This window comes from Polypterus senegalus, chromosome 12, assembly GCF_016835505.1.
Source record: "Polypterus senegalus isolate Bchr_013 chromosome 12, ASM1683550v1, whole genome shotgun sequence".
NCBI classification, from domain to species: Eukaryota; Metazoa; Chordata; class Cladistia; order Polypteriformes; family Polypteridae; genus Polypterus; species Polypterus senegalus.
The window spans coordinates 142,729,110-142,755,012 of NC_053165.1; the positions used below are offsets into that span (position 1 = coordinate 142,729,110).

Below are 25,903 nucleotides of genomic sequence, written 5' to 3' on the forward strand. Positions count from 1 at the left end.
ACCAGCCACTGTAAATGGTTAAAACACTTTAGGCCGTATAACTATTACCATTTTTGTTATATGAGGCACCCCTTGTTTAAATTAGATTTTGCTTAGCCCAATGTGGGTAAACAAATCAAATTACATGGCAAACCTAGGACATTTATTTATGTGTCCATTTATCTATTTATGTATTTATTTATTTTATTTTGTCTGAAGTATTCCTCCATAGAAACATTTTAGGATTCAACTGCAGATAATACTGTTTTGTAATAGTAATAATATAATACTGACATGCCTAGCGCCAACTATCATGCAATGAGCCTTGTTTTGCTCATACTATTTGATGCTACAGATGCTGGTTGGCCTGATTTATGCCATGCATCCTAATGTATGACATATGGTTCCACAAGTTGCATGCAGCGTCATATATAATGGGGAAGAAGTGCTTAAGAATGGGCTTGATTAGGTGGATAATTGTCATAACTTAGATTGATGATTGTTATACTTAAACCTGGAGAAACCATGAGGCTATTTTTTTTTTGTTCCAACCAATTTCTGGTTTTAATTGGCCGCCTAGATTAATTAAGTATGCTGTTGTTGTCAATGTAGTAACTACACAACTAACTTTGTTAAAAGTTTTATTAGAATGTGCTAAGCCTTTATGTATAAGAAATAGTGATAATTTAGGTTTTTGTTCTTTCAGAGTTTTATCATCATAATTTACATTTTGCTTTTCCTTGTCTCATGGTTATTTATTTCATTTATTAATAAGCATGCTAGTGGTTAGTTGTAGGCTTTCAGCATTCAGTATCATTGGCCCCGGGTATCTTCTCAGATTGTTGGTTATTTTCATTACTAGCATACTATTAAGGGAGAGAACAATACTGAAAATGGGAAAATTAATAGCAAAATGAGATAGTTAAGCATGTAAAACAAAAAAGCACATTTTTATAAATGCCTAATAAATGTAAAAATCACATTTTTATGCTTTTTTGAATTAAGAATAAGTAAAGAGACTAAAGATCACCTAATTAAATAACATCAGTTAGAGTTAAAATGACTCTCTTGATTGTGAAACTGATTGGAAGAAAGACCTACTGCCACTTGGGTCCCCCAAGACTGAATCTGAAGAACCATTGTCTTAAGAGGATAAAATAATCCTGCTTTAGACTAATCTGGGTTCATACTACATTAGGAATGGAAAAAATGGCAACTTTCATGCTGCAGCTCAGTTCCAACTTTTTTTTTTTTTTTACTTCTATGTGGCACAAATCTGATCTTTTCAGTGGAATGTAAACAGAAAAAACGCATGCAATCGGACCTTTACAGAAAAGATTTACACTTTATTTTAATGTAATACTAAATCTGATATTAACACATTTGACTTGGATGTGGCCTACATTTAAATGACTAAATCGGATTTACCTGTATCTCTGAAAATCTTGGACACTCCTGAAGGGTTACATTACTGGCTCAGCATGCCAATGGAAAGTATGCAAGATTATTTTAATAGACTTTAAAAGTGAAGTATTTTGGTGATTGTCTCCAGTCAGTAACGCCCATTTGCTACATGATTCTTGATGCAAATGGTGTATCATATGTACATATTTTTCCAAAACAGTCTTGAGGACATATGTTGGCATTGGTAATTGAGCAATCCCCATGATGTTCTGAAATTTTCAAATGATTGTTTTGCATCAAAACCCTCCACATATCATCCCCACCAGTCTGAGCTTCTCTGTTATGTCTACTGGATGCTATGGGTAATTGCAACAGTGCTAGTTGCACTCAAAGTAACAGTTTAGTTGTCTATTTTTGTTCCTTGCCATCTTGAGCTGATGAATTTGTAGAAGTTCCAGACTGAAAACAGCATTAAATAGCACAGATGTCAGCATGATATTGGTGTTCATGGTAATCTATTACATTTCATCTCTTTGTGAACAGAATTAATAAAAACTAATTTTTCAATGAACACATTCAGGATCGATATCTGTACACAATTGATTATTTGGATTACTTGCAAAAATAATCCGGTATGAGCCAAAAATCAGAATTGATCTTTAGTGATAGTTTGAAAGTAGCCTTTTTCTGGATCAAAAATGGTTATACTACATACTATCTTTTATCCACATTTAATTTTTTTTGTTGTGTTTACATGTGTTTGAAATCCAAAGATTAAAGTTGGCACACTACATAGAATGACACAATTCCTATACAGCACTTTCAAAGACCTACTTTTGCAGTCATGCAAGCCAATGAGAAGTTCAGCAAGTTAACAAGTTAAAAATAATATTATTTAAATCAAATAATCCCTTTCAGGGTCATGGGAGGCCAGAGACTTTCCCAACTTTACTGATTTCAAAACATGAACCAACCCTGGACAGAGTTCCAGTCCATTGCATGGCCAACACCCACACATAAAAGTGCTGTATAAATGTAATAAATATTATTATTAATATACCTAAACTTAATGATGGTCAGTTTAGAATACCCAATTACCCTAACTTGTATTTCCTTTGGATGTGGGAGAGCAAAGTGGTAGTACCTTGATTATATGTTTCTTTTACATGTATATAGTGCTTTTTCTCACTACTCAAAACGCTTCACGCTGGGAGGACCCAGAACATGATTCTTACTTAGGGAGCAGCACAGAGCCATCAATAAGTTAAAATTAATGTATTTATTCCTAATTTAAAATTTTAAAATGCTGATGATATACATTTTAGGGTACATATTCTCTTAAGGTTTTGATAAATCATGTAACTTTGAATATTCTTTATAATAAGTTCTTTATTTGAAAGTATTGTACAATTAGTTAAGGCCTGGATCAAAAACAATAAACTTTGTTCCTTGCTAAATAAACCATTCAGTGTAGGAATAAGCTAAAGCTGTTTTTTTTTTTGTTTCAGTACAGGGAGTCCTCGGGTTACGACACAGTTCCGTTCCTACAACAGTGATGTAACCCGAATTTTGTTGTAAATTGAAACACACCCTAGCCTAAGTTACTTACCTATCCTAACACATTTGCAAAATCATAATCTAGAACATAAAAACAAAACTAAGCCACAGAAAAAGGAAAAGGACATAAATATACTGTACTGTAGTAACAGATAAAATGACAAAAATGAGTGTAAAAAAAATTCTTTACCTTTATTCCTTCTGATCTCTTTACAATGTCTGATTTCACTTCCATCGTGATGGCTTTCCTCTTCATCTTCGAAGCACTACCATCAGAAAACTCTGACTTTCGTTTAGGAGCCATGATAAGGGCCACAAAGTCGCCAAACAAAGCAACACAAACGGAACACTTCCTTCGCGCGCAACAAAACTAGTTCACCAACTCCCTCACTCATATGCTGTGCTACTATGTATTCTTCCGCTGTGCGCAACCAAACTAGTTCGCCCATGTAGTCTGTAAGTACGATGCTAACGGTGTAAGCCAAAAACATTCATGTCTGAATTTTTTTACATTTTTATGGGAGTGAGTGTTGTAAACTCGAAACCTTGTATGTCGAGATGTTGTAACCCAAAGACTCCCTGTATATTAATTACGTTACGTTTGGGGTGAACTTTTATTTTTATCTATATTATCTATCTATCTATCTTGCCTGGTATAAAGTTCACCTTTTTGAAATGTCTGATTCTTTTTTGTTTAATGAGAAATTTTGTTTTTAAACAATGTTATGTGTATGTTTGAAAATGCATTCATTCACACTGTAGAGTTATGCTGCCTAGATGGAAGCAAACATCTAAACTATTTTAATGAAATAGGTGATAAAAATGGCCTGATTTAGATTATTATAAATATATTCTTCACTAAAAAAGCTAAATTATAGCATAGGGATTTGGCCTTGGCGTCCACATTGTGATTTTATTTATTATTATTTCAATTGTCTACAGTGAGCACTAACATCAAGCATTTTTTAAACAAGTCCATTTTTGAAATCCATTTTAAGAGGTGATTTTTCTGAATAACTAAAAGAGCTATTCAAATGCCCCAAGTCTCCTCATTTGCTTTATTTTGTTTATACAGTAAATTATATATATACAGTATATATATATATTTGTATATATAATTCTAGGGTTCTTCATCAGATCGGAGTCAATGGAGAGAGCCTACAAGAACACCAGATGGCCTATGTTCATTGTATGAAGCCGCTCTTTGCTTGTTTGAAGAGGTAAGTCATCTAATACCTTCTAAAAGTTTGCTTAGAATGCAGAAATTATTGTGGAAATATATGCTTATATTTTCAGGAGATCATTGTAGAAATTATAGTTTACCTTTGAAGACTTGTTAGTTTTGCAGAACCTATGCTCATTCCTTTCTTTAATTTTTTGAAACTGCTTTTTCTGTCAGAGGGTCATGGATAGTAGGTGCCTATTTTTTAAGTGCAAGACAAGAAGCAAACTTGGATTAATGTGCCAATCTCTTAAAGGCTTCCTTTAGATGTTGATTTTGAAAAATACACATGGAGAAAATGTACAACCACCACACAGTAGCTTGGCTGAAAACTGGACTTGAGCCCCCAGAGCTGTGAAGCAGCACAGTCAGCAATTACACTAATGTGGCACCTAATTTTATAAGACTTCACCATTTTTTTTTCTCTTTTTTTGTGTAGACAACTTTAGTTCTGTGTAACACTTTAAAATGCTTTTGTTTGATAAAAAAATGAATTAATGTGTTTAGATAAGACGGAATGGAATGGTGCACTTTTAAAGGAGCTGGTCATAAATTTCAGAAAGCAGAATGCATACCAAACACCTAACTGTTTTGGATGGTATGCTGTTGAGAGGGTGATCAGCTCTTCATACAGCCCATGAATTTGAGTCCGAAGAAAATAAGTTATACACTGGCCTTCCAGGTCTTAACTATTTAATAATGGTGGTTCTGAATTATTAGGAATATCCGACTTGATGTTATTTACACTGCTCGTCTGAAACACATTTCTGATTTTTCCTTTTAGAGTTTTTTTTTTTTAAATGCTTATATTAATTTTGACTCGCACCTATATTAATTTTGACTAGTATCTGATGCAGCTGTTATAAACTAGCACTCTGCCATATTTTGCCAAAAATCATTGTAAAGATCTCTCTAAACTAAAGCACCAGAGTACATTTTTGCTTCACTTTCATTTGCATTGGAGACGTGTTCACTTCATGCATTTTTTTCCATTATATCAAGAAGCATTTCCTTTTTTCCATTTTCTTTAACATTCAAGTCTACATACATGTATTCATCATAAAAATTGATAATTGAACATTTTTAAGTCATCCATTGCTGATCATTTTAGGAGTACACTGATAAGGTATCATCAGCTATGGCCTAATTTTATCAATGTTGTGTTTGGTTTTTTTTTTGGCAGTTCGCGGAAAAGTCAAGAGTTTGGTGAAACAGATGGTGTGAAGGCAACATTGTAATCTAACTTTTCTCCTAAGTAGAAGTAGAGAGATTGACTTACTTGTATTATTTCATTAGGTCTGTAGAATGGCATCTGATTATTCAAGAACTTGTGCCAGCCCAGATAGCATCCAGACTGGAGATGCTCCTATAGTGTCGGAAACATGTGAAGTATATGTCTGGGGTAGCAATAGCAGCCATCAACTGGTAGAGGGTACTCAAGAGAAAATACTACAGCCCAAACTTGCTCCAAGCTTTGCTGATGCACAAACAGTAAGTAATTTCATGTTGTATGCAACTAAAATTCTTGTGTAGTATGTATATGGTTTGAAAACATATGCAGTTTTAATTTAGATATTTCTCCATTTTATGTTGTTTGTGCCTAAAAAATATGAAATTACAAGAGGGTCTTCCCTTTCTTATCTATCCTGTTTACATGTTAGTTTATTGCTAATGGAGGAGGCAAAAATGTATTTGTCCTGCAAACTGCTATGTCACTATACTTATAGATGAAAATGTGAACAAGAGCTACAAGATGTACTGTATATTAATAAGCTTTCACTTTGGCATTATTACCTGTTACAAATTTTATCTTTGAGTGTAATTCTATGTATTTTAACAAATCTGATGGTTCAATTTTAGATTGAAGCTGGGCAATATTGTACTTTTGTGATTTCATCTGATGGATCTGTACGTGCATGTGGAAAAGGAAGTTATGGTAGACTTGGACTAGGAGATTCTAATAATCAGTCTACTTTGAAAAAGTTAACTTTTGAGCCCCATCGAGCAATCAAAAAAGTTTCATCTTCAAAAGGTTCAGATGGACACACACTAGCATACACCACAGAAGGAGAGGTTTTCAGTTGGGGTGATGGTGACTATGGAAAACTAGGGCATGGTAACAGCTCAACACAGAAGTACCCCAAACTCATCCAGGGACCGCTTCAGGGAAAGGTAAGTCAATATTTTATGTGAAATTAAACTGTTCAAATATTGAGAACTAAATTGTTTGTCACTGTGACCCCACTCCCAGCACTATGGATGTTAATACATATATACTGTATAAATAATTGTAAAAAAAAAAAAAAGCAGTTTAGAGAAATGTCTAGAATAATTCAAAAAATACCACAACAGGACCTGAAGTTTACACTTTTTTTTTTTTTTGCTTAGGTGGTTGTTTGTGTGTCTGCTGGGTATAGGCACAGTGCTGCAGTCACCGAGGATGGAGAATTGTATACCTGGGGTGAAGGAGATTTTGGAAGACTAGGTATTTGTTTTCTTATGCAGCTAGGAGGTTTATTTGAAAATTAAGGTTATTTATTGGTTATAGTGTAAGCCTTCTAGTGGCTGGACAGGAACATATTTATATTGAAAAATTAGAATACCTAAGAAAATAAAAATCTACAGTAATATAGGTTTCATAGAGTCTGCCCTTGCAAGAACCAGTGCTAGATTTGAAGCAAGTGAAGGACATGTATATTCACATACTCTTAAAAACTCTTTGCAGGGCCATTTTATATTTGCTAGTTATGTGAAAGTGTTTTAAGTTATGGTAGGAGAAGTGAGTATTCTGAAAGATAAAAAATAATTACCGATATAATTATTAGACAGTGGAACTAACTAGAATTGGAAATATAATTTGGATAATTGTGACTAACTCATTGCCAAATTTATGTTCAGTGTGATTTGTTGATAGCTGCATAATAAAAAAAACGGGCTGAAAGCTGCAGTATTCAGTATACTTTTGTTTCTTTATAGGACATGGTGACAGTAACAGTCGTAACATTCCAACCTTAGTGAAGGATATTAGTAATGTTGGAGAAGTGTCATGTGGTAGCTCACATACCATAGCTTTATCCAAAGATGGGAGAACAGTGTGGTCTTTTGGGGGAGGAGACAATGGTAAGCTTTCAATATTACAGCTCTTTCATTTTATATATTTTGTTGTGAATGAAGGTAAAAGTTAGGGGGCTGTCCATGATGATTGTTGAATAGTAACTTAATGTGTGTTTGCTTATGTTCAATAAAAGTCTCGTTTTCCCTAGCGAGCTATGAAGTTTGTTTTGGCCAGTGCATTTCATTGATTTACAGATAATGTGTATGAGTGTCACAAAATAAAAAATTGAATGTGTACCTTGCCATTTGCTGAGACAAAGTCTCAACCAGAGTAGAAAGTGTATCAGTTTATTCAAAATTTGGTGTTTAAGTTATGAGGTAGTGTTAAGGGAACTAAATTTATTTTCTTTATTCTCAGGGCCTCAGCTTTGTTCCAAGAGAGAGAAAATAATTTAAGTTGTTCATAGATTGGTCATAGTCATTGTTTCAAGTTGTTTTTAGATGACATGTAATCAAAACCATACACTCTGACATAATGCTTTAAAGTCTAAACAAACTCTACTCAGACTTTTTTTTTTTTTTCTTTTCATGTTCTTTATTTCTTTCCATGGCACTTTCTATATGTTAATCTGGAATTGACTTATTCTGTGTTTTGTCCATCCCACACTTATTGGCCTTTTAAAATCTCTTCTAGGAAAGTTAGGGCATGGTGATACAAACAGAGTGTACAAACCCAAGGTTATTGAAGCCTTACAAGGAATGTTTATACGAAAAGTATGTGCTGGAAGCCAGTCATCACTTGCACTGACTTCAACAGGCCAGGTATGTAGTGTTTAGAAAATTCAGAGGGCATATGGGAGGGGTGGTACTGAAGTCAAATTTATAATGCAAGTTAAGCATACAAGAATTACTAAGAGCCAAACACAGTAGTAAGAGTTGGCAATTTGGTACTGACTGTTTTTGTTTTTTAAATAAATGTCATGTCAAACAACTAAATTCATAATATATTCATGATGCATTTTCATGTAGCATAGAAGTTAAGAGATGTTAAAATCCAAGACATTTGGTAAACCTTTAATATTAAGAATGAAAAAATTTGTAAGCCATTATATGAAATTAGGTGCTTGACTTCAAATTACAGAACATCAAAATTGACAGACATGTTTTATTTTTTTAATGGCAAAAGTGTTTTGTTCAGCCGGACTGGGTAGTTGTTCCCCTGCAAAGTTTGGTGGTGTAACCAATAAGCAGTAGACTGTTTACACCTCTTTTTGGCATTACAACAAATATATTCAACATTACTGAATGATAAAGCTGGATTACTATTATAATATTATGACATTAGTTTTGAATTTTCCTGCTGTAAACAAATTTTACTCGGGGATAATAAAGTCTACCTAGTGTTTCATAACAAAGAGTGCAGAGGTTAATGCTGCAGTTTTTTGGACCCAACTTTCTGGGTTTCTGTGAGGTGTCTGCATTATCACTGTCTGTTTATACAGGTTCTCTCTAGGTGCTCTGTTTTACCTTTCACAATACAAAAACCTACATTGTAACACTTCCTAAATTCAATCCCTTATAGTAGACTATGACTAGTAGTTGGGCACTATTCAACTGACAAATTTAGTTTTAAGCTTGTTTTTTCATTAATTGCAGAGCACTGGAATGTGACATAAACCACACTGTGTATCTAGAAGCTCTGCTAGTTATTCCATGTCTTATGCTAACAAATATTGATAATTCCAATGCTGATCCAGAGGGGAAAAAAATATACAGTACCAAAATGTGAGATTTGCTTATTTATGGGAATGAAAATAGAGTCCCATAAAAATTAAATGTACAATAGCTGAGGAAGCATTTACCAAAATGTCAAATGCTGAACCAAAACAACTCACTTAATATGTTTTTCTATCCGCTTATTTTCTATAAAATAAGTCACATTTGGAAGTCCCACACTCCGCTGCACTACTTTGTAATTCATTCCAGGGGTCTGTGGTTCTATATGTGAAGAAAAAAATGTAATACAGTGATCCCTCGCTATATCGCACTTCGACTTTCGCGCCTTCACTCCATCGCGGATTTTAAATGTAAGCATATAAATATATGTCACAGATTTTTCGCTGCTTGGTGGATTTCTGCAGACAATGGGTCTTTTAATTTATGGTACATGCTTCCTCAGTTTGTTTGCCCAGTTGATTTCATACAAGGGACGCTATTGGCGGATGGCTGAGAAGCTACCCAATCGGAGCACGTATTACATATTAAATAAATCTCCTCAATGATATACCCATGCGGTGCTTCACACACTTAAAAGCTCTAACAGCACATATTGATTTTTGATTGTTTGCTTTTCGCTGTCTCTCTCACTCTCTCTGACATTCTCTGCTCCTGACGGAGGGGGTGTGAGCAGAGGGGCTATTTGCACAGAGGCTGTTTGCTTAGAGGATATGGACAATCCTGTAAAAAATGCTGAAAGACTACCATCACATTGCTCCCTTCCTGCTGCTTTATCGCGGTGCTTCTCCTACTTAAAAGCCCAACAGCACGTATTGATTTTTGATTGTTTGCTTTTTTTCTCTCTCTCTGTCTCTTTCTCTCTCTCTGACATTCTCTGCTCCTGATGCACATTCCTTTGAAGAGGAAGATATGTTTGCATTCTTTTAATTGTGAGAAAGAACTGTCATCTCTGTCTTGTCATGGAGCACAGTTTAAACTTTTGACTAAAGGGTGTTATTTCATGTATAGAGGGCTCTAATAATGCTAAAAAACGTCTTTAGAAGGTCGTAAACATGTGTTCTATGCTGTAACTGTGAAAATATTAGATTTATAAATAAAGAATCCTACTTCGTGGAAATTCATTTATCGCGGTAGAGTCTGGAACGGATTAACTGCAATAAACAAGGGTTTATTGTATAACTGTGCGGAGAATATTTATAAACAGTGTGGGAAAGTTTATAAGGGCTTAAAATATATAAAAATAACCATACAGACATATGGTTTCTACTTAGCAGATTTTCACCTATCGCGGGGGGTTCTGGAACGTAACCCCCACGATCGAGGAGGGATTACTGTATTTGTGTGAAATTGACCCTATATGAGTTTACCACTCTACCTGTGTATTTGTTAAGTACCTCATTTTAAAACATTTTAACTCCTTCGGTTTTTGCTCATATCTCTTACCTTGCAGTCCTGAAATCAGCTCAGTTACACTTTGTATTTTCTCCAGTGGTACTATGTCTTTTTTTATATGCAGACCACAATTACATGTAAAACCTTTAGTTTTAGAAGCAATATTAAAAAAAAAAATCACATAATTTTCTTTTACAAGAACTAAAAGAATGACCAACACACCACCAGCCTACCAATATACCTATAAGCAGAAAAAGCACCCTGACTATGAGCAAAACCTTCCGTGCTTAAAAGTTGTTAAAGCAGCAAGAGCTCACTGACATTAACAGCTCCTGATAAAGGTTTATTTTACTTACCAAATTGTGTCCCGAGCTTAAGAATGTTCTAACACTTCTTTTCTTAGTGTGCCAATACTAAGCTCTTGAGTAGCTCAGTCTCGCCAAAAGTATTCTTTTTCTCTACCATGTTTTCTAATTGCTTAACTATAATCTCTCTGTTGCTTCCTTGCCTGTGTTATACAAGGTGCTGCTGGTAGTAACACTGTAATTTCTAGCTGTGCATGTTAACAACGTATGTGAAATGAGGAGAACTGGTGAAGATGGGTTCTACAAACCTTTTTACCTGGATTTCTCACTTTATTAAAGTTCTGCATTTGATTTTGTTATAAATATATTTTTTTTTAAGTTTCCTCGTCATATTGAATGTTGACTTTTTTTTTTTTTATCTACGGAACTTTGTTTCAGAAACTTTCCTGTTTAGCTGTTTAACAGTTTGGGTTCAAAGACTTTTTTATCGTCTGGGTACAAAGTGGTAACTCTTGTTATCAAAAGTTTCATAAGAAGTGTGCCTCTTATCCTGCTTTTTTAATAATAAACTTTGCTTCTGCTATTGTTTAAGTAATATTTGCAGTTTTTAAAAAAATTATTACTATTACTGTTACTGTATTGTTTAAATACTTTTTTTTAACTAGTTTGATTTATTGAAGTATTTGTAAAAAAGACCCTTGCTGAAACTTTTGTGGAACCTAGACTTCACTGCGGGTTTCATATAACATTTTCTAAGGTCTGCTGCAGCCTAAATACCAGAGAAGTGACTGGCCCTGGGTGATCTATAAAGGGAGGGAGGGAGGGAATTTTGTGAAAATTAAACCTATGGCCTTGTATTTCCAGTTCAGCTTCATGATCATTAAGCTGCACTCATTATTGAAAGTTTTGTAGCGGTTACTATTAAGTCCATTTTTTTTCTTTAATATAATTTGATTTGGTAAATCCTTCAGACGTGTACGAAATAAAAAAAATATTTATTGGCAATTTGGAAAAATGGACACAAACTAAGGAATTTAAACATGCATTTATAATGCTATTTTTAATTTTTTTTGGAAAGCTAAATATTTTGTGTGTCATGTTGACAATGTTTTTTTTTTTTTTTTACTTTGGTGTACCCTGTTACATTGAACATTTTTATATTATGCATTGTTCATACAAATAGTAAACAAAGGTCAAGCAGATGCTTATGAGTTTGAAAACTATGTTTAATGACACTAACAAAGCAAAATATTTACCTTTTTAGGTTTATGCTTGGGGCTGTGGTGCTTGTCTTGGATGTGGCTCTTCTGAGGCCACTGCGTTAAGACCCAAACTTGCTGAGGAACTGGCAATGACAAGAGTGGTTGATATATCAATTGGTGACAGTCACTGTTTGGCCTTATCACATGGTAAATATATGTGTGTTTATCAATAAGCAAATGCAACATGAAGATCCAAGATGGTGGCTTCATTTTAAATTTTATGGTTAAGTAGAATCTTCAGTATTCTGCAAATGATATGGAGTTTCAATGGTTACAACAGATAATCCGGAAACATACTTGACACGTTTTATGTTTTGTTACACCAAAAAAATATTATGAAACTTAAACTATTTCAGTGGTTTCTTAATCTTCCGCCCACCTGCTCTGCATATCCTGAGTCATCTCCACATGCTGATACCTAGACTTTTTCAGTTGTTTAATCTTATAAAACTATTCTGTATTGCTAGTTCCCTATAACATTTTCCAAGTGCTCCTTTTAAAGGGATTGGTCAGAGAGAATAAAAAATAATTCATTAAAATCAATCAAAATTATTTTTTGGCAGGCCTTTGATACTGAATAAATTAAGTTTCTGTTGTTACTGAATTGCCTTGTTATCACGATAATAATTAATAGAGTGTCTCTGTTGCAGATTTCAGCCAGTGTCTGTACTAACTGACTTGCATGTATATTTCTTTGTTTTGCAGACAATGAAGTTTATGCCTGGGGAAATAATTCTATGGGCCAGTGTGGCCAAGGAAATTCTACTGGCCCAATAACAAAACCTAAGAAAGTAATTGGTTTGGATGGAGTAGCTATACAGCAGATTTCTGCTGGAACCTCACATAGTTTAGCCTGGACAGCTTTACCTAGGGACAGGTAAGTTAAATACATAATACATACTTTATAACACACGTCCAACACTAAACTCTTTGGACTCCCGACCATCTGTTTCCCAAAAAGAACACTGATACATAAAAACATGCAATGCACCCAGTCCCAATATCAAATAAAACATTTATATACACTACATATGTCTCATGCCAGTAAAAGTCCTTGTAACTAAAAATGAGTAACTCATTCCAGTTTCAGCAGTAGATTAATTACATATTAGTGTTAAAAAGAGGTAATGGTGAATAGCCTATAATAGAAATAGTAGATTATTCTAAGGCATACTGTAGTCCTGATCCTTTTCATGCACACTTCCTCCTCCTCCTAATTGAATGCATAGCTTTCTTGTAAACTTTGAACTGTTTGTGATTAAACATTCTTAATGATCCTGAAGACTGAAATCTTAGCAAAGTGTCCTGCTTTCATGCAATAATAATCAATGCAAAGCACATTCTAAACAAACCTACACTTCTTCATTCCACATCCTGCTAGTCCTTTCCAAATGGAACGGTAGAAATTTAATTATTTTAAAATGGAACATTCTTCTTCAGATGCTACATTGTCAATCTGCATATAACAGGACAGTATCCTTTTATCTGTAGAATTGCAGAGTTACTAAACTCTTAAGTGTTTACTGAAGCTTATTGAATTGATTCCATCATGTCGAGAGGTCTGGAGGCTCACAAGAGAGACTGGAGTACCAGAGATGTATGTGAGGATTGTCTAGGACAGGGTTGGGCAATGTTGGTCCTGGAGAGCTGCAGTGGCTACAGGTTCTAGCCCTGTTTCTTAATGAGAAAACAATTATTGCTGATTATTGCTTAAGTGACATTTTAATGCGTCATTTTATTGGTCTTGTTAAGTTTCCCCACCCTTGATTGCTTATTTCAATCTTAAACAGCTGCATTCATTGTTTTAATGGCTCCTTATTAGCAATAAAATGTAAATGACAAAGCAACCAGAAGTTCTTGATGTAATAGAAAATGTGACAGACTGAAAATTATGTGTTTTAGGCTTCAAATCATTTGGAAGATATCCTTGGAGAGTAAAAAATCTGCGATATAAGAACCTTACATTGCAGACTAACAAGCCATAAAATTAAATAAGGTGTGAGATTGGCAAGGATTGGTTTCTAATTAAGTAGTTGGTTTGGAATGAAAACCTGTAGCCACTGTGGCTCTCCAGGACCGACATTGCCCACCCCGGTCTAGGATATGTATGAGGGAGTGATGACATGGGTTAAAAGCAGTGTTGTGGTAACAGAGAACATCACAATTAGTTGGTCTGCACCAGGGATCTTCTTTAAGTCCTTGCCTCTTTTATTCCAAGACTCAACACATCCATAACCAGATCAAAGACCAGTCCCCCCTGGATTGTGTTGTGTGGCACATGAAAAGAGGAAGTGAAAAGGAAATTGGAAGACTGGCGAAGGGCTTTGGAAGAATGAGGGTTGAAGATGATGATAATAATTCTTTACATTTATATAACTCTTTTCTCACTACTCAAAGTGCTCTCCATGCAGGGAGAACCCGGGACCCAAACCCATGATCTCCTTACTGTGAGGCAGCAGCACTACCACTGCTCCACCTGTGTGGATAAATAAGAAGACAATATATGATGTTTAATGATGTGGATTCAGAAGTTAGCCTGCAGGGGGAGCTCTTGAAAAGAACGGATAATTCAGATATCTGGTAGTGCAAGATGGAAAAATGTATGTAGAGATAACCCATAGAGTGCAGTGTGGATGGAACAATTGAAAGAAGGTATCAGGAGTATTGTGTAATCCAAAAATTAAGGTGAAGGTTAAAGTTAAGATTTTGAAAACAGTGTTAGGACCAGCAATGATGTGTGGAGCTGAAACATGGGCAGTAAAGGGAGAGCAGGAGAAGTTAAAAGCAGCCATTTTTAAGCAGCATTTGTTGTAGCTTCATAAGAGTTTTTTTAATGTTAGGATACTCCAGTATTTCATTCATTTTATGTGCTTAGCATGATAAATAGATTAACAGAAAATCACCTTACACAACTTGGCGGGTACTGTTTAAAAGCAATATGGCTTTCAGGTAGCCCTCTGGTTACCAAAATTGTAAAATTTGTCTGGGCTCCCTGACGTTTTAGACTACACGATTCCAGATTTCAGATTGTTTTTGATGAAGTATTTAGAGACATTTGTGAAAGGCTATATATTTTTGTGATTAATTCAGTTTTTAAAATTGTTTATGGTTGCAGGCAAGTTGTGGCCTGGCATCGACCATATTGTGTTGATTTAGAAGAGAGCACATTCTCACATTTGCGTTCCTTCCTTGAGAGATACTGTGATGGAATCAATAATGATGTTCCTCCTCTTCCATTCCCTTCATCAAGGTGAGTTGTCACACCGGTGCTATATACTTGTTTGTTTCTGTTTTTATCAAGAAAATAATGCTTCGTTTGAGTTAAGGAGGAGTATCTCTTCCTATTTATTTTTTGTCATTTATATTATACTTTATATATATATATATATATATATATATATATATTACTTTATATCGAAGTATACTTTCAGACTTATGAAAGTTTTCTGTGCAGATTTTGCAACTATAAAGCAATACTATTTAGGATACTCTCATAGAATATTTATTTAAAATGGACACTTTCTGTTTATTCTATTTCAGAGAGCACCATCATTTTCTCAAGCTGTGTCTTAAATTACTGTCTAATCACCTTGCTTTAGCACTGGCTGGTGGTGTCGCCACCAGCATACTTGGCAGACAGGCAAGACCTTTAAGAAATCTTCTGTTTCGACTGATGGATTCTTCAGTACCTGATGAAATTCAAGAGGTAGGCTTTCAAATTTGATTCATGAACTGCCTGTTTTACAGTATATATATTTTTAAGTGTAAAAGACTAGGGTGTGGCCACTTTACATGTCTTTTTTTCTATAATGGATCTTTGAACTGTGCTGTTACAGGCTGTTATAGAGACATTGTCTGTAGGTGCCACCATGTTGCTACCTCCTCTTAGAGAAAGAATGGAGCTGCTGCATTCACTTCTGCCTCAGGGTCCTGATCGATGGGAGAGTTTATCAAAAGGACAGGTAAAGAAAACACCATGCTTATTTTTTCTGTTGTACTGATTACTCAGATTTTTACAGATTAATTTCTATTGCAGAAAAGCCTATAATTTTCAGTATCTGGGGTTCTCCTGTCCACATGACCGATTCCTGTCAGTAGCTCTGCTCGCTGTATAGACAGCTTGTTTGTTCTCGCATTCACTATGGCTAAAATATGTCTACTGTAAGAACATTGCATTCTCTGCTCTCGTTCTTCAGTTTTCATTTCGTTTTAGTTTATTTTGTTTTTTAAATTATTATCTGTAGTATTATCTGATGAAAAGTAATATAAAAAATATTTGCAAACTGTGTATTATTCACTGCCCGTATACTGCTTTATTCAGAAAGCATGTACAATGTGGCATATGGCATATCTTTTGGGTCTGCTCTTTTAGGAACATGTTAATCTTGTTTTATTTTGTATTTTTTAGAGGATGCAGTTGGACATAATTTTGACAAGCTTGCAGGACCATACCCATGTAGCATCTTTATTGGGATACAGTTCTCCTCCTGATGCTCCTGAGTCTTCCTCTTGCAGTTTTGGTTTTGGATTGTCTTTGGAATCGTCCAACAGTTCTCCAGGCAGTCATCCAGACACTCATTTGGCAGAAATTCTCATGAAGACACTTCTAAGGAATTTAGGATTTTATACAGTGAGGATTGTCTTGTTGTCCTGTAGTTACTTCTGTTCTGACAAGCTTTTTTTAACCTGTTGTAGTTTGCTGTACTACTTACTATTTCTTCAGTTGCAATAAATTGTAAGAGAAAATGAAGTAGGTTTCATTCTCTAACTCTGCAGTTAACACTAGACACTGTACTTATTCTTGTTTAACATAAAGTAGCAGAAACCAGCTGCTAAGAAGTGATCAATCATGGTCTGATTATGAAAGACATTTCTAAAAGGGACATCTGATCTGTTATATAACATATAATATAATATAAGGCACATTTCAAGACAAACATACAGCACAAACAAGCATACGTTGCATTACAATGAATTTCTCTTATACTCACATTTTATGGACATGTCTCAAATGTGCCTGTGTATTAGGACCAAGCATTTGGAGAGTTGGAGAAGAACAGTGACAAGCTACTTCAGGGTACGTCTTCCTCAGAAAACAGCCAGCCTGCTCACCTTCATGAACTATTGTGCTCCCTGCAGAAGCAATTGTTGGCATATTGTCATATTAACAGTATCAGTGAAGTGAGTATAAATATTGTTTTTTAAGTGTTATATTTTTATTAATTTTATGGAAATGCTTTTTTCACATTTTTCAAGCACAAACCAGATTTTAGCATTTTGGTGGCTCATCTTGGTGTACGAAATGACACCTTTAGAGATTCAACATTAAGTATGTCTAATACATACAGCTTTGGCTTTCAAAATGAGTGTTTTAGATTGCTTGATAAAGCATTGTATGGTTAGTGTTACAGTAATTTTAAGGCTTATGGCTAAAATAAGAATTGGTGTGTATTTGTTCCCTTATTATAGACTCTACTTCATCTTGTTTGTTTCGGGGCCCTAAATGGAAAAAATGCCTATCTGGACTAGAGTATTTGTATGCTCAAAAAAAAAAAAGTAAAATGAAATGATCTTAATGGGCAAATGAGTGTGTTATTCAAATATACTACCACAGAGATGACTTTGCATGATAGCAACTGTAACTAGAAAGTGCAATTAAGTTTAAATGAGTAAACTTGCATGTTCACTTGTTTGTGAATTTTAAGTTCATCTGCCTTTGTGCCTTTAATTTTAATGTTGTCTTCTTTTATTAAAAAAAACAAAAAAATAAAAAACGGTGACCCTATATAAAAATGGAAATAGTTTGGAAAGAAAAGAAGTGCTTCTTTCCTTTATTTCAAGCATTGTGTCCGGTGACTTGTGTTGCCTAGTGAGAGAAAGAGCTACAGAAAATTGTTTGATTTATTAAAATAACTGCATTTTGTTTTCTTTTAATAAATTTAAAACTTTAATTATCTGACAGAACTCTAGCAGTGTAGCATTGTTGCACAAGCATCTACAGCTACTTCTGCCTCATGCCACGGACATCTTTTCACGATCAGCAACCCTACTTAAAGAGAGCTCCTGGAATGGAAGTTTAAGAGAGAAATTGCGAGGTAAGACATTTTTTCTGGTTGGTGTCCACTAGGGGTGTGCGATATTGGGGATATCTCGATATTATCTGGGACTTTGACGATAACAATAATTCCAAGATAATGTAATATATTATTTGAAATTATATTGAATTATATTTTTGTCATCTATAGCTTTACTTATCAGGACTTTTTGTATTTTTAAACGTCATAATAAATAAGATCAATTTAACCTAAACTGCATTTTATAGAGGAACCCCAAATTAATCACCAATCGCAATATGAAGCCTATGCCCAAAACAAGGTAGCCTCTTCCAGTTATTAATCCGTAGTGCACTGACAACGTTAGTCCTGCTGTCTGTCGTCATGCAAACCATGCAGTCTTCTCGCAGTGACCATGATGCCAGCACATCTTTCAGACCTTGCACAAAGATATGGCCAGTGTGATCTTGTGGGAAGTAGGATGTTTGCAAACAGAAGCTTTGCAGTTGCCAGTTTTCTTAAATGAAATGCACCGTCAGGGAACGGTATGGCTCGGATGTTCGGCTTGACCATAAATCGGTTGTTGTGGCAAAATGTGAAACCTTTTGCAGTTTATGCGTTAGAGTTTGGCGACACGAATCATACAACTTAGGCAGAGCTGTTTGACTGAAATATTTTCAGCCAGGCAGTGTGTTCCTTGGGTCTAAAGTATTCAATAGCTGTTTAAAATCATCTCTCTCAACCACTTGAATTGGCACTATATCTTTTGTGATGTAATTGGTGACGGCGTTTGTTATGTCATGCCATCTGTAGCTTTTCTTGTCGTAAGGCTCTTTTTTGCAGAATGAGTCCGCTAAAGTTTGTCGAGTGTGTTTTTGTGCTCTTACCTTGGTTACTTTAGACTTGTGCTGGACAGTTGGCTCCTTAAGCTTTTTGTATTCTTTGTATTCAGTGTGGTGGTTAGTTAGCAAATGGAGAAACATGTTAGTTGTCGAGCTGTCTTTAACGGCAACCGATTTACCACATAGTTTGCAGATTGCTGTCTTTTGAGCAACATCAGTCTTTTCAAAACCAAACCACTGCCATGTGAGTGAGAATGAACGATGTCTGGCAATTAACTCTGACGACGTAGATGGCGAGGCTGTTTTATCATCTGGTGCTGTTTGTTTACTCATTTTGAGGCAGGGAGCGATGCTAACTTGTGGCTTGCTAGACGTTCACGCCTACGCAACTCGCTTTGCGCACGCGCAGTGGTCTGTAATGTTGCATTAGTGAATGAACTGTTTCTTTTTTTTGCTTAGTGAGTTACATACTCAATAATTTAATTCTGCACATCGTTAAAACAGCAATTAAGATATAATTGTAAACGATGAATATTGCACACGCCTAGTGTCCACTCTGGCCCTCCTTTGTGTTGTTGCCTGAAAATGTTAAGTACTAACAGTATGAAGGTTAAGAACCTGCCCTAAAAACCTAAGTACCACTGCATGGTTCTCCAGGCTGAGCAATAACTACTGTACATGGTGTTGCATGTTTAGTTTAAAGAGCAGTTGCTTATTGTGGTATGTAGGATTCCCAGCTTTGTCATGCTGGCTGCCACACCCACCATGAGAGACCTTTAAGTATTCTTAGCCAATAGTGTACTCCAGACAGATTCTAATTCAAATTATGGGCTGTTCATTATCTTCTTCACACCAGAGTTACCCCTTTTAATATACTGTACCATTAGCTATTAATCTGATTCTTCCTTTGGAAAAGGTGACTGCCTAATGGCATATGTTAAATAAATCAGTATATCACAGGGATGATGTGTCTTGAGTAACACATTTAATTAATCTTAGATGCTGCTTTGCTTTTTATTTATTGCAGATGTGATCTATGTGTCTGCAGCAGGGAGCATGCTGTGTCAGATTGTTAGCTCTCTGCTCCTGCTCCCTGTGTCAGTAGCACGGCCATTACTCTGTTTTCTCCTGGACTTGCTCCCACCACTGGATCGTTTGAACAGACTATTGCCAGCTGCAACTCTGCTGGAGGATCAGGAGCTACAGTGGCCTCTGCATGGTTAGTTTTATTCAGTACACAAATATTTAACACGTAAGTTTTTCACCATTAAGCTGTAAGCTTGTGAGAACTGTATGCATTCATAAATTTTAAATTAAGTTTTTTATCTGTTCCTTCCATACCTTGTGTCCTTTCTCTGTCTGACTGCTTATTTTCTGTTTTTTTCTCTTCATTGGTTTATTGATTGCAATATTTCTTTGGTTAGGAACTTCTGACTTTGTTGATCAAACTGGTGCTCCTCTTCCTCAGCCTGCACAGTTGTGGGTGTGGCTTGTTGATCTGGAAAGAACTGTTGCTCTGCTTGTGGGCCGTTGCTTAGGTGGAATGCTACAGGGACCTCCAACATCCCCAGAAGAACAAGACACAGGCTATTGGCTCAAAACACCTCTCTTCAGTAATGGACTTGAGATGGATATTCCACAGCTAGGTTGGTTATACTGACATGTCATCTTTTAGAAGCCTACTTACATGCTCTCATAATTATCTTTTTCATGATTTTCAACATCTGTTTTGTTTTACAAGAATGCTTAGCAAAACTTCAGTCAAGCGTCAGGTTGCAAAGAGGATTCAGTCAGGAATTGTGTGGCTTGTGAGCGCAAGGAGAGGAAAGGTCAAGTTGCTCTTTTGTGCTAGAGCTCATTCGGAGGTCTGAGCCAGGCCGCTGCTTGGATGAATATGAATCTTTGTTCAGATTGCAACCCATCTTTGAGTAGGTTTCTATAGGATGTGAAGTTATAGAATTATGGAATGTTTTACATGTGGTTTCCTCCACAATTATTGGCATCCCTGGGAAAGATGAATAAAAAAGGTTATAAATAAAATCACATTTTGGTGAATATTCCTAATATCAAACTGTAAAAAATGAGAGAAGTCCAACCTTTAATGGAAATGAAGTTATTCGGAGAAAGTAATTCCACAGTAATAATATAACACAGCATTTATTGGTAGCCCTGCATTTAATTTTTTGTACACCCTTCCCTTGCCAGTAAAACAGCAGAGTCTTCCTCTTATAATGTGGTGAATATGCAGCAGGGAGTCTGAGACCATTGCTCTTTAGAGATTCTCTCCATAACTTCCTGGGTCTTAGGTCTTATGTTGTGCATTCTTATCTTCAGCTTACCCAGAGAGGTTTTCAATGGGGTATATGTCTGGAGGCTGAGATGGCTAGGGCAGGAGCTTGATTTTGTATTGATTTGGACATATATTTTGAGTCATTGTTCTGCTGGAAGATCCAATGATGACCCAGTTTTAGTTTATTGGCCGAGGCAATAAACTTGGGTTCTCTGCTAGGCAAGTTGGTAACAGTTCCATTTGATATGAACTTTTTAATTATTGTCCTAACTGCAGATAATGGCATATTCAGGTGAATGTATATTTTTATAGCCATTCCCTGACTGCAGTTAAACTGTGTTCATAAGGTTTTCTATGGGTGCTAATAATCATGGCACATGTGGTTTTGTTACATATGAAACGATCCCTCATCAAGAAATAATTTCCCAAAAAAAATTACTTTTAAGTCTGCGGTGGGTTGGCACCCTGCCCGGAATTGGTTCCTGCCTTGTGCCCTGTGTTGGCTGGGATTGGCTCCAGCAGACCCCCGTGACCCTGTGTTCGGATTCAGCGGGTTGGAAAATGGATGGATGGATGGAAATTACTTAATTAAGTTAATGGTATAATAGTTAATGTTATAAAAAGTATGCATTTCCTTTGATACCTTAAGAGACCTATCAAGAAAGTATATTGCAATTGTAGAAATGCTTTGCATGCTGATATCTGCATAAACTGTTTTCTGGATAACTGCGACAGTGTTGTTTAAAAGATGAGTGTGTTGTACTAAGTGTGTGTTATTATGTTGTTTGACTCAACAAGTACTGAACTACAGGTAAAATTCTGTTACAATGAATATCTTTACAACAAAATTTTCATTACAAAAGTATTTTATGGTCCCAGCAGTTTTCCCATCTGACAGAGTCTATAGAAATCTTGTTACATAGAAATACATTCGGCAGATACTTTCATTACAGCGAACTGCCCAAAAGACCTTTAAATGCCTGAATGAACCATCGACAGAGCAGTAAGTTCTGTGGTTGCAGCTCAGTTGTGCACAGTGATCCCCAAACAAAAACATTTAAATTTTTTTCTTTCTTCGAACTTTCCTCGTACTATTTTTTTGCTGAGTTTGATTTCTGTCATTTTCAGTGATAACTTTTGCTTATTGCTTGTCAACATTTGAAAAACATCTATTAGAATTTAACTTATTGTCACCCTCCTATAGAAAAAACGACAACAGTTGAAAGACTGTACAAAAAAGAAGAAAAATCTCGAGTTGCAAACATATGTGAACTGCTGCAGTTGAAGACATCAAAAAAGCAGTTTTTATGTGGTTCAGTGATGCTCATTCAAAAACATTCCTATTAGTGCGCCACTCATTCAAAAAAAAGGAAAGTCACTGTTGTGAGGTTTCTAAACTCTTTTGGGAGCACCCCCAATGGGACGACATGCTGAAGAGTGTCCCGAAGTACAATTACTGAGTCTGTGGAAGACTGTTTATCCGTTGCCGGGGCACCAGCAGGCTCATGGCGCTGCTGCGGCTTGCCACCGAAGCAACTCCGAAAAGATCTTGTTGGGTGATGCAAGGAACATTGTGAATGCAGGGAACAGTATTAGGTGACCACTAACATAGCCACAACACTGCCTGACTGCTGTGTCTGTGTATAGGAGAGTAGTAGATCCCGCTGCAATAAATAACTGTGCTGTTCCTGTTTCAAGCTGACTAAAGCTGGTTTTGCTAAAGTACCGAGGCTCACCCTCGTGTTTTGGGGTGCAAGACATGGACTTATAGTGTGACCATGATCTTTTCGGATTTACTTCTGCGACGCTCCACTGCAGCACTGTGAGGGTAGGGACGTAATCATTTCGAGCGTATGACCCGCACGAACTGGGAATATCTCGTTCGTGGGGAACAATTGCAAGCCACGGTCTCCATCACGAATGGAGTTCAACGGCTTACCCACGCCGGTTAGACACACGTTGATCCATTCAGTGTAGCACGCGTGCAGTACCGGACATACAAGTGCATCACATACCTGTTAATGTTCAATCTCACGTGGCTGAAAGCCACTTGCCCCTCTAAGAATTTGGACGCCGACCGCTGTTGGGTCATGTAACTAATTGGCAGGCGGGAGTCTCGTTCGTTTTCGGAAATAACCAGCCAAATCGCTCCACCAACTAAGAACTGCCATGCACCACCACCCACAGAATCGAGAAAGAGCTATCAATCTGTCAGTCCTCTCCGTGTCTAGGCCGGGTGAGGTTTCCTGTGTTGAGTCAAATGAAGCGAAAGGCTTCACCCCTGGTGGTGCCCTTCCGTCAATTCCTTTAAGTTTCAGCTTTGTAACCATACTCCCCCCTGAACCCAAAGACTTTGGTTACCCGGTTGGCTGCCCTGTTGTGGGGCCTGCATTGGTGAAGCAGGTGAGACAATAATGAAACAGAGGCACATGGCTTATTGGTTTTTAAAGACTGCTTCCTCAACTCGTCACTCGAGTCGTTGTCGTCTTTGTACAGTTCAGATGCACCTGTGACTCACGTAGACTTTTCATTGCTCTGTGCGGTTTTGGCTGCCTTTCTATATATAATCCACCAAGACACCCGACCACGGTAGTAGCGAGGTGGGAGGGAGGTGTGTACAAAGTGCAGGAGCATCTAAGAAGACGCATGTTTTTCGCGGATGCGAATTGCTGTATGTAGCGTGTAAAACAGTTTGCTATGGTCACGCGGTCGTGCGTCATAACCGAAAACTCGTTTTTTAAAGACTGCTTACTTCATTGTGTTCTAACCTCAGTTGTAAAGGAATGTTTTAAGGATTTCATGGGATACCCCTCGCAAACTGTTTTACGCACTGCATATGGCGATTCACCTCCGCGAGAAACATGCCTCTATGAACAATCAGCGTGGGTTGGAGCTGCATGTTGCCTCAACGACAGACAAATTATAAATGACGCCATTTTTTCTGTGTCTGAGTTGGTGGGCGTGGCTCTGCGAGTTGTCGTCGTATCCAGTGGTCTTGGAGTTGGTGGGCGTGGCTCCTTCCTGCGTGCGCCATAGGTGTCTCACTTGTCGGCGGCATAGTGAATCCACGCCCCTTCCAGCGTGCTTTCCATGGTCGTCTTGCCTTAGTGAATTATATACAGTGGAGGAAATAATTATTTGACCCCTCACTGGATTTTGTAAGTTTGTCCAATGACAAAGAAATGAAAAGTGTCAGAACAGTATCATTTCAATGGTAGGTTTATTTCAACAGTGGCAGATTGCACATCAAAAGGAAAATCGAAAAAATAACTTTAAATAAAAGATAGAAATTGATTTGCATTTCATTGAGGGAAATAAGTTTTTGAACCCTCTAAAAAAAAAAGACTTAATACTTAGTGGAAAAACCCTTGTTTGCAAGCACAGAGGTCAAACGTTTCTTGTAATTGATGACCAAGTTTTCGCACATTTTAGGAGGAATGTTGGTCCACTCCTCTTTGCAGATCATCTCTAAATCCCTAAGGTTTCGAGGCTGTCTCTGTGCTACTCTGAGCTTGAGCTCCCTCCATAGGTTTTCTATTGGATTAAGGTCCGGAGACTGACTAGGCCACTCCATGACCTTAATGTGCTTCTTCTTGAGCCACTCCTTTGTTGCCTTTGCTGTATGTTTTGGGTCATTGTCGTGCTGGAACACCCATCCACGACCCATTTTCAGTTTCCTGGCAGAGGGAAGGAGATTGTCGCTCAGGATTTCACGATACATGGCTCCGTCCATTTTCCCGTTAAAGCGATTAAGTTGTCCTGTGCCCTTAGCAAAGCACCTATTGCAATAGTCTGTCACTGTCTGTCAACCCTTCTGTGTGCCCTCATGAAATAACTCCGGCCCCAAGTGGACCAATTTTGTTGAAATATGGTACCCTTATTCTTCCAGGAAATTGTTGAGATAGTTCAGTATTCATTGAGATAACTTGGAGATGATCGTTCAGTGCAATGTTTTAAACTTTCAAAATCTCTCATTGAAAAGCAGTGACAAATCTGCTAACTTGTCTATGTTAAAACAGAAACATTCTGCATAATTTAAACTACAAATTACTTTAATGTTTCAGTTTTATCTTGCCAGTGGTTTCACCATCTTGTATACTTTGTATTTCCTTCTTTATCGTCGCTGGTAGCCTCTACTGATGGTGAACAGATCGCCAATATGTTTCTGCTTCATGAAGTCTTCCCAACAGCTTTACCACAAATAGAAGAGAACCAGTGCCACCAGCATTTCACACCTCCCAATATTTTAAGGCCCTCTGTGAAACGGCATAGCTAGCATATTAACCCCATTATTGCCTACTGCTGGTCAATGAAAAGCAGGCTATGAATTCTTGCCGGTCCACGGAGCTGCACTGCTAGTAAATCAGGAAGCAACTCACTCTTCTTGCAATTACTTGACTGTGGGCTGCTCAGAATCCCACTGGGGACCCTCATCCTTCAATCGAACATTAATTGATCAAGCCAGTCGAAACCCTCCTAGTCCGCAAAGATATTTTCTTTCTAAGAACGGTTCATTTAGTAAAAAGGTTAAAAACCACTATTACTTAAATGATCTTTCTAAGTGTAAAATTCAAAAATACAAGCAAGGAAAATAAAATGTTACCTAGATATGAATGAAGTACCCAGTAGCATGACTACATTCACTGGCTGTATAATTTACTAGGTTGACCAAGTGACAAAAAAATTTTAATTTCAGGCTTAAATCCCACTAAAAAATGGATGAATATCAGAATGTTCTGGTTTTAACAGGCTGCCTACCTAGTAAAGTTTTTCAGTGCTGCAAAGTCTGTTGCAGTGTATTTACGA

At 36.7% G+C, this 25,903-nt stretch overlaps 1 protein-coding gene across 7 annotated transcripts in view; it reads left to right on the top strand.

Moving 5' to 3' along the window:
• Positions 1-25,903, top strand: part of herc1 (HECT and RLD domain containing E3 ubiquitin protein ligase family member 1) — a 144,138-nt gene that overhangs the window by 14,579 nt on the left and 103,656 nt on the right. For all 7 annotated transcript variants that reach the window (XM_039773671.1, XM_039773672.1, XM_039773675.1 and 4 more), the window contains exons 3-18: positions 4,065-4,160; positions 5,459-5,653; positions 6,023-6,334; positions 6,551-6,647; positions 7,139-7,282; positions 7,911-8,038; positions 11,915-12,059; positions 12,618-12,789; positions 15,028-15,162; positions 15,453-15,618; positions 15,749-15,874; positions 16,321-16,542; positions 16,941-17,093; positions 17,875-18,007; positions 19,835-20,026; positions 20,232-20,453. In XM_039773671.1, coding sequence (XP_039629605.1) covers positions 4,065-4,160; positions 5,459-5,653; positions 6,023-6,334; positions 6,551-6,647; positions 7,139-7,282; positions 7,911-8,038; positions 11,915-12,059; positions 12,618-12,789; positions 15,028-15,162; positions 15,453-15,618; positions 15,749-15,874; positions 16,321-16,542; positions 16,941-17,093; positions 17,875-18,007; positions 19,835-20,026; positions 20,232-20,453 — 2,638 coding nt within the window. The remainder of the gene's footprint in view (positions 1-4,064; positions 4,161-5,458; positions 5,654-6,022; positions 6,335-6,550; positions 6,648-7,138; positions 7,283-7,910; positions 8,039-11,914; positions 12,060-12,617; positions 12,790-15,027; positions 15,163-15,452; positions 15,619-15,748; positions 15,875-16,320; positions 16,543-16,940; positions 17,094-17,874; positions 18,008-19,834; positions 20,027-20,231; positions 20,454-25,903) is intronic.